This window comes from Nerophis lumbriciformis, linkage group LG08 (assembly GCF_033978685.3).
Source record: "Nerophis lumbriciformis linkage group LG08, RoL_Nlum_v2.1, whole genome shotgun sequence".
NCBI classification, from domain to species: domain Eukaryota; kingdom Metazoa; phylum Chordata; class Actinopteri; order Syngnathiformes; family Syngnathidae; genus Nerophis; species Nerophis lumbriciformis.
In genome coordinates this window covers 1,722,501-1,732,500 of record NC_084555.2, presented here as the reverse complement: position 1 = coordinate 1,732,500, position 10,000 = coordinate 1,722,501, and the positions used below count along the sequence as shown (strand labels likewise).

The 10,000-nt window shown below is 37.7% G+C and overlaps 1 protein-coding gene across 1 annotated transcript in view; it reads right to left on the bottom strand.

The window, feature by feature from the left end:
* Positions 1-10,000, bottom strand: part of otomp (otolith matrix protein) — a 15,578-nt gene that overhangs the window by 69 nt on the left and 5,509 nt on the right. The window contains exons 6-9 of the mRNA XM_061968111.2: positions 3,094-3,161; positions 2,683-2,867; positions 480-651; positions 1-406 (exon numbers count right to left, since the gene is read on the bottom strand). The exon at positions 1-406 is cut by the window's left edge and continues 69 nt beyond it. Coding sequence (XP_061824095.2) covers positions 396-406; positions 480-651; positions 2,683-2,867; positions 3,094-3,161 — 436 coding nt within the window. The 3' untranslated portion in view covers positions 1-395. The remainder of the gene's footprint in view (positions 407-479; positions 652-2,682; positions 2,868-3,093; positions 3,162-10,000) is intronic.

The following is a 10,000-nucleotide window of genomic DNA, read 5'->3' as shown; positions in this document are numbered from 1 at the left end:
AGGACAAAATAACTTTATTCCATTTTGGAAAAAGACTAAGTTTTTATTAAATGTTGTCCTATTTGGCCCTCCGTACAGACATGAATTGAGGAAATAAGCACCCGGTGGTTCAATGCCAGACATGGAACAAAAAGCAAAAAAAATAAAAAATAAAAAAAAGCATTAGTGTACAAAAATTCTTATTACGCTAACTTTTTATTTGTAAAAACGTCCTGTCCTTTCTTGCCTTGTCTTTTCTAAATCCACACTGAAGCGTCGTGGCAGTTTTAGAAGATTAGGCCGTCTTAAGGGAGCGTCTTGAGGGAAAGACTAAATGAAGAACACGACGAGGACATGAAGAAAGAAGAGAGTACCGACTTTAAACGAGGACGTGACGCGTCGGCCTCCGGCTTGCATCAGCAGAAACCTGTCGGTGGAGAAAATATTCCGACTTACTTATCTTTATTCTGTTGGACATGGCAGGTACAGTTTGAGCTCACCTTCGCACTCGAAGGCCTGCAGAGCGCTGGTGTAAGAGTGACCCAGCCAGGAGGTGAAGCCCCCCAGGACCCTCAGCAGGTGGTGGGCGGAGTCACTGAAGAGCACGTTGGAGTCGGCGTAGCCCGCAGAGCTGAACAGGCTGAAGCCCTCCGTGGCGTTACCAAAGACGTTCTACGGGGAGGACAGAAGCAGACAGGTTTTTGTTTTTTGTTGTTGTCAGTAGTGCTGTGTGTGTGTGTGTGTGTGTGTGTGTGTGTGTGTGCATTTTCTTCTCTTTTTTTTTTCTAGTACAGCACTTTGTGTTTTCCACTTGCCTGTGTATGAAAAGTTCTATGTACAGTCGTGGTCAAAAGTTGACATACACTTGTAAAGGACATAATGTCATGGCTGTCTTGAAGTTTGGTTCTTTTATGAATGTATTATGGGTCTACTGAAAATGTGACCAAATCTGTTGGGTCAAAAGTATACATACAGCAATGTTAATATTTGCTTACATGTCCCTTGGCAAGTTTCACTGCAATAAGGCGCTTTTGGTAGCCATCCACAAACTTCTGGTTGAATTTTTGACCACTCCTCTTGACAAAATTGGTGCATTTCAGCAAAATGTGTTGGTTTTCTGACGTGGACTTGTTTCTTCAGCATTGTCCACACGTTTAAGTCAGGACTTTGGGAAGGCCATTCTAAAACCTTAATTCTAGCCTGATTTAGCCATTCCTTTACCACTTTTGACGTGTGTTTGGGGTCATTGTCCTGTTGGAACACCCAACTGCGCCCAAGACCCAACCTCCGGGCTGATGATTTTAGGTTGTCCTGAAGTATTTGGAGTTTTTTTGTTTTTTTGTTTCATCTGACATCACATGGACAAAGATAAGACCTTCTGGAGGAAAGTTCTGTGGTCAGATGAAACAAAAATGTGTCAGTACGTGGACTGTGGCGGCGCAAATTACTGCGCGGATTGCTTTCCCAGGATGCAAAACAACTAGACTGGACTTGGCTTGAAGGTAAATACATCTTTTAATTTTACTATAACAAAAAGAACAAACTTAAGGCGCGCACAAGGCGGAAGTACAAACTTGGCTAAGAAAACAAAACTAGCACTTGGGCAAAAACTATGAACATGAAATAAATAACACTTGCTAACTGTGACATGAATAAACAAACACTTACTTGAAAAGCATGGAACTATGGCATGGAACACGTAACAGGGATAACAGAGTTAATGTCGCCAGACCGACTTCCTGGCAACTACAAGCATAAATACTGGTGACATGATTAGTGAAAACAGGTGCGTGACTCAAAATGTGAACGCGTGAAGCAGGTGGAACTAATGGTAGTCATGGTAACAAAACAAGCAAAAGTGCACAACCAGGAAAAAAGAGTCCAAAAACCAAACAGCACATGGCCAAACAAAAACATGATCAACAGACATGACAAAATTGAGCTGTTTGGCCACAATACCCAGCAATATGTTTGGAGGAGAAAAGGTGAGGCCTTTAATCCCAGGAACATCATCCCTACCGTCAAGTATGGTAGTGGTAGTATTATGCTCTGGGCCTGGTTTTGCTGCCAATGGAACTGGTGCTTTACAGAGAGTAAATAGGACAATGAAAAAGGAGGATTACCTCCAAATTCTTCAGGATAACCTAAAATCATCAGCCCGGAGGTTGGGTCTTGGGCGCAGTTGGGTGTTCCAACAGGACAATGACCCCAAACACACGTCAAAAGTGGTAAAGGAATGGCTAAATCAGGCTAGAATGAAGGTTTTAGAATGGCCATCCCAAAGTCCTGACTTAAACGTGTGGACAATGCTGAAGAAACAAGTCCATGTCAGAAAAACAAACAAATGTAGCTGAACTGCACTAATTTTGTCAAGAGGAGTGGTCAAAAATTCAAGCAGAAGCTTGTGGATGGCTACCAAAAGAGCCTTATTGCAGTGAAACTTGCCAAGGGACATGTAAGCAAATATTAACATTGCTGTATGTATACTTTTGACCCAGCAGATTTGCTCACATTTTTAGTAGACCCATAATAAATTCATAAAAGAACCAAACTTCATGAATGTTTGTGCTCCAATCACTCTATCACATAAAAATAAGAGTTGTAGAAAGTATTGGAAACTCAAGACAGCCATGGCATTATGTTCTTTATGTAAACTTTTGACCACAACTGTGTAAAGTTTCATGAGGAGACCGCCTCACTGACCTGAAGCCGTTCCAAGTACTTCCAAACTCGACATTTGTCCTCCACGCGCACCACCACGCCGTTGGCGGGCACGGCGGCCAAGTGGCAGCGTGTGTACTCCTCCAGCTCGGCCTCGGTGCCGTCGGGACACAGCAGCTTCATGTCCTCCGCTTCCAGGTCCAGCGCCCAGGATTCTTGGTTCCTACCTGGTCAAGGTGAGTCCATGGAGACGTCACTTTGCTATAGCCCGCATGGAAAAGCTCCAACAAAACAATGTTTTCTTTTGTTTCCTTCTTTAATTGGCAAGCTGACATTTGGACATGGGTCGCTTGTTGCCTGGCAACCGGACGGCAGACCAACACCCGCAGCAAAGTAGGTCAAACTCTTCCCCTTGATGTTGTTTATTTATGTACTCTATTAATAAATACACACCATCCAAATTGTCAAAGACAGTCGTGTGTTTGACAAAAGCCACGTCGCCCAGGTTCTCAGCCACACATCTGAAAGAAATACACAAGAAAATAACAAATCATCTAAGAGACCAGTGATTCTCAAACTGTGTTACTGTAGGGCAGGGGTTGGCAACCCAAAATGTTGAAAGAGCCATATTGGACCAAAAATACAAAAAATAAATCTGTCTGGAGCCACAAAAAATGAAAAGCCGTATATAAGTCTTATCATGAACGCATGATGTAAGTGTCTATATTAGTTATAGTAGCTTACTATCAAAATTACTTTAAAAGTCTTATAAAAGTGTTATAATAAAGGCAACACATGACATAAGTGTCTATATTAGTTATATTAGCCTACTATCAAAATGACTTTAAAAGTCTTATAAAAGTGTTATAATGAAGGCAACACATGACGTAAGTGTCTATATATTAGCTATATTAGCCTACTATCAAATTACTTTAAAAAATCTTATATAAGTGTTATAAAGAAGGCAACACATGACGTAAGTGTCTATATTAGCTATATTAGCCTACTATCAAAATTACTTTAAAAGTCTTATAAAAATGTTATAATGAAGGCAACACATGACATAAGTGTCTATATTAGCCTATTATCAAATGACTTTAAAAGTCTTATAAAAGTGTTATAATGAAGGCAACACATGACGTAAATGTCTATATTAGCTATATTAGCCTACTATCAAATGACTTTAAAAGTCTTATATAAGTGTTATAATGAAGGCAACACATGACGTGTCTATATTAGTTATTTTAGCCTACTATCAAAATTACTTTAAAAAATCTTATATAAGTGTTATAAAGAAGGCAACACATGACGTAAGTGTCTATATTAGCTATATTAGCCTACTATCAAAATGACTTTAAAAGTCTTATAAAAGTGTTATAATAAAGGCAACACATGACATAAGTGTCTATTAGTTATATTAGCCTACTATCAAAATTACTTTAAAAGTCTTATAAAAGTGTTATAATGAAGGCAACACATGACGTAAGTGTCTATATATTAGCTATATTAGCCTACTATCAAATGACTTTAAAAGTCTTATATAAGTGTTATAATGAAGGCAACACATGACGTGTCTATATTAGTTATTTTAGCCTACTATCAAAATTACTTTAAAAAATCTTATATAAGTGTTATAAAGAAGGCAACACATGACGTAAGTGTCTATATTAGCTATATTAGCCTACTATCAAAATGACTTTAAAAGTCTTATAAAAGTGTTATAATAAAGGCAACACATGACATAAGTGTCTATTAGTTATATTAGCCTACTATCAAAATTACTTTAAAAGTCTTATAAAAGTGTTATAATGAAGGCAACACATGACGTAAGTGTCTATATATTAGCTATATTAGCCTACTATCAAATGACTTTAAAAGTCTTATATAAGTGTTATAATGAAGGCAACACATGATGTGTCTATATTAGTTATTTTAGCCTACTATCAAAATTACTTTAAAAAATCTTATATAAGTGTTATAAAGAAGGCAACACATGACGTAAGTGTCTATATTAGCTATATTAGCCTACTATCAAAATGACTTTAAAAGTCTTATAAAAGTGTTATAATAAAGGCAACACATGACATAAGTGTCTATATTAATTATATTAGCCTACTATCAAAATGACTTTAAAAGTCTTATAAAAGTGTTATAATAAAGGCAACACATGACATAAGTGTCTATATTAGTTATATTAGCCGACTATCAAAATGACTTTAAAAGTGTTATAATGAAGACAACACATGACGTAAATGTCTATATTAGCTATATTAGCCTACTATCAAAATGACTTGAAAAGTCTTATATACCGTATTTTCCGCACCATAAGGCGCCCTGGGTTAAAAGCCGCGCCTTCAATGAACGGCATATTTCAAAACTTTGTCCACCTATAAGCCGCCCGGTGTTGTAAGCCGCATCTAACTGCGCTAAAGGAATGTCAAAAAAACAGTCAGATAGGTCAGTCAAACTTTAATAATATATTAAAAACCAGCGTTCTAACAACTCTGTTCACTCCCAAAATGTACGCAAATGTGCAATCACAAACATACGTATATCAACATGGACAGAGCTGCGTGAAAAAAGCCACCCGGCCTCTTCGCGTAAACTTCAACTTACCTTAACCACTCGCTCATCTTTTCTTCATCCATCCCTTCGAGTTAGCTTTTATGATGACGCCGGCTGGAAAGGTCTCTTTTGGCAAGGTCTTCCTTTTGAATATCACCATGGGTGGAAGTTTCTGGCCATTAGCATGGCAAGCTAGAACCACAGTGAAGGATGACTTCTCATTCCCTGTGGTGCGAATATTCACCGTACGTGCTCCCGTTGTATCCACAGTGCGGTTCACAGGAATATCAGTTGCTGTGAAATAGTAATCCGTGTGCGGATGGAGAGATTGCGTCTTTTCATGAACCGGATCCCTGACGCTTAGTAGGAGCCATTTTGTGGTCTTTACAGATGTAAACACACAAAGGAAATGAAACGTACGGTATATCCGCGCGCTTTTTCTTCTTCTATGCGGGCGGGTGGTTGCTTACAGTAGAAGAAGAAGCGCTTCCTGTTCTATGGGGGCGGGTGCTTACCTTGGCGGTTGCTTGCGTAGAAGAAGAAGCGCTTCCTGTTCTACCGGGAAAAAAGATGGCGGCTGTTTACCGAAGTTGCGAGATCGAAACTTTATGAAAATGAATCGTAATATTAATCCATATATAAAGCGCACCGGGTTAAAAGCCGCACTGTCAGCTTTTGAGTAAATTTGTGGTTTTTAGGTGCGGCTAATAGCGCGGAAAATACGGTAAGTGTTATAATGAAGGCAACACATGACGTAAGTGTCTATATTAGTTATATTAGCCTACTATCAAAATGACTTTAAAAGTCTTATAATAAAGGCAACACATGACGTAAGTGTCTATATTAGTTATATTAGCTTACTATCAAAATGACTTTAAAAGTCTTATAAAAGTGTTATAATAAAGGCAACACATGACGTAAGTGTCTATATTAGCTATATTAGCCTACTATCAAAATGACTTTAAAAGTCTTATATAAGTGTTATATTGAAGGCAACACATGACGTAAGTCAAATCAAATCAAATCAACTTTATTTATAAAGCACATTGTCTATATTAGCTACATTAGCCTACTATCAAAATGACTTTAAAAGTCGTATGTAAGTGTTATAATGAAAGCAACACATGACGTTAGTGTCTATATTAGCTAAATTAGCCTACTATCAAAATGACTTTAAAAGTCTTATAAAAGTGTTATAATGAAGGCAACACATGACGTGTCTATATTAGTCATATTGGCCTAATATCAAAATGACTTTAAAAAAGTGTTATAATAAAGGCAACACATGATGTAAGTGTCTATATTAGCTATATTAGCCTACTATCAAAAAATGAGGCATAATGATGCAGTATGTACATACAGCTAGCCTAAATAGCATGTTAGCATTGATTAGCTTGCAGTCATCCACTGACCAAATATGCCTGATTAGCACTCCAACAATTCAATGACATCAACAAAGCGCACCTTTGTGCATTCACGCACAGTATAAGACGTTTTGTGGACAAAATGAGACAAGGAAGGAGTGGAAGATGTTACATGTAAACAAACTGTTGCGTCACTGTCCACACTATGATGAGTTCAAGAACCGCCGAAATTAGTAGGACAAAACGATGTTCACCAAATACTGTCATCAGTGGAGCGTACACACACACATATTAAACAGTGGGCTTTCTAACAATTGGGAAGGTTTGTGTCATGTTTGTCTTCAAACAAAAAATATACTAAAACAAAAAATGTATTTTTCCCCCATCTTTTTCCATTTTCAATCCTTTTTTAAAAATGCTCCAGGGATCCACTAGGGCGGCGCTAAAGAGCCGCGGGTTGCTGACCCTTGGCCTAGTGGTATGCAAAAGAATCGTTGAACTTAATATGCAAACACAGTGTTACTGTTAAAGCTTTGTGTAATGTTACACTGGACATAACTATTAAATATACTTACGCTTACTTAAAACATCTGCCTTGTTTTTAATGAATACTTAGGCCTACTATGCTACTGTATTTTAATGTTGGTCATTAAGTGTTTTATGAGGAGGTACTCGGTGATGAAGGTTTTAGAACCACTGATCTAGACTGTAAAGTTAAAAGAGTTCTGTCTAAAAAAAAATTGGAAATGTAAACTGGGGAAGTGTCTTTAAACTTTTGAATGGTAGCATTTAGCGGTTTCCCGATTACAACTTGTTCACTCACGATACGACATCAACGTTGGGGCCTTGCGGTATTGGTCGATACCGATAATGAGCTGATACGATATTAGCATGGATCATACGTACTTTTATTATTTTTTAGTGTGGAATGTTTGAAAAGGGTTGATCAATTGAAATGAGTCAGAGAACAATGGTAGTTGGTATGTATAAAATAGAATAAAAATAACCTATTTATTTTTAACCGTCTGGAATGGACTTATGCTGTCTTTAAGTTGAAGTAGAGTGGTAATTGTTTTTTTTTTGGTGACACCTAGTGGCCACAGTAATTCAGGAAGTTAGTTCATGACCATACTTGCCAACCTTGAGACCTCCGATTTCGGGAGGTGGGGGGTGGGGGGCGTGGTCGGGGGTGGGGCGGGGGCGTGGTTGGGGGCGTGGTTAAGATATATATATATATATATATATATAAGAAATACTTGACTTTCAGTGAATTCTAGATATATATATATATATATATATATATATATATATATATATATATATATATATATATATATATATATATATATATATATATATATATATATATATAAATAAATAAAAGAAATACTTGAATTTCAGTGATCATTTATTTACACATATACACACACATAACACTCGTCTACTCATTGTTGAGTTAAGGGTTGAATTGTCCATCCTTGTTCTATTCTCTGTCACTATTTCAGAACACACGCATTATACAAATATACATTATAAAATCAATAAGAAAACGGGAGCTCTAATTTGGGAGTCTGAATTAGGATCAGAAGTTCCTATATAAACGTTGCGCACTCACGTCGCCATTTTGTATTGATTACTGCAGCTGTGCACTGGATTCATTCACAAATACAAACTACAACTCACAAACACTTTTGAGTTAGGCTCCACCATCAGAATGTGTACTTAAACTTATAAAGATCATATGGATATTATTCAGTGAGTTGATTCACCAAAACTAACCTGTTATACAGGCGGAAAAAGCACACAGGACGTTTCAATTGTTCACAGACTGGTCGCTCTCATCAGAATGACAAGACACTTCCGGTCTGCAGGTGATAGCATTCAATTGGGAAGAAACGCCCTACTGCCCCCTACTGACCAATGTGAATACTGATAAATGTGTAATGACAGCTCCAAAAACGAATTCAAACCACAAAATAAAATAAATAAATCAACACAAAAATGTGACACATTATGGGTGGGTCACATATGCATGTACAGTAGATGGCAGTATTGTCCTGTTTAAAAGTGTCACAACATTGCTGTTTACGGCAGACGAACTGCTTTACGGTACGAAAACTTGACTGCTGTTGTTGTGTGTTGTTTCCGCGCTGGGAGGACGTTAATGAAATTGCCTAACAATAAACCCACATAAGAAACCAAGAACTCGCCCTCCATCATTAGCTGTTTATATTGTGAGAAAGCGGACGTGTGAACAGGCTGTCAACACGTCACTCAGGTCCGCATGGAGCTGGAGGGGGCGTGGCCTCCAGCTCCGCCTGAATTTTGGGAGATTTTCGGGAGAAAATTTGTCCCGGGAGGTTTTCTGGAGAGGCGCTGAATTTCGGGAGTCTCCCGGAAAATCCGGGAGGGTTGGCAAGTATGTTCATGACACAGTAAGTTGAATGGTGCGGACACTTTTGTTACTGGATACTTTCTAATACGTTTCTGCCTTGGAGACTTTGTATGTGTAAGTAATATGTAACTATAATGAATTGATTATGTTGACAAATGTCATGATTTTGACTGCAATATTGTTCAATGAAGGACACTTATTACGTATGTCTAGCTTGTGTGCTATTGTGTGCTTAGCTGTTGTGTTGTGCTAGCTCCTAGTCGCCTATACCCTACTATATGGACCTTTTGTAAATGACTTAATCTGAGATTTTAGATACAAGCCGATATATCCATCCATCCATTTTCTACCGCTTGTCTTTCTCGGGGTCACAGGGGTGCTGTAGCCTATCCGAGCTGCATTCGGGACCTTCTTATTGTGAGGGACACTGTTCACCATGCTGTCCAAGCCGATATAATAATAGTTGGGTTTTTTTGCTGATATCAAACTGATATCAATATCGGACCAGGTACAAGCCAAGTAGCATTTATCGTAAATTTGAAAATTTAGAGTCACATTCTTCTTTAGTAGTAGTTACGGGTAAATGACACCTCAGTGAGTGTATGGCACACTCACTAGCTGTATTGTAAATAATGTAAATAATTTAATGTATATACTCTGATGATTAACTTGTGTGATGACTGTATTATGCTGATAGTATATATTTGTACCATGAATTGATTAACGTGGACTTAAACAAGTTGAAAAACTTATTCGGGTGTTACCATTTAGTGGTCAATTGTATGGAATATGTACTGTACTGTGCAATCTACTAATAAAAGTTTCAATCAAAATCAATCAATCAAAGACACAGCACTGATACTGGTGTTGATTCATAATGGTCATCCACTATCTACTGGATTTTTAAAGTAAAGTCATTACATTTGACCGGCAAATGAAATAATAGTTAGCAAATATAATTGTTTGTTTGTATAGAAAGAAATATGAAATGCACAACTCTGGTCAATGAGCCAAACAGTAAACAAGAAGAACATTT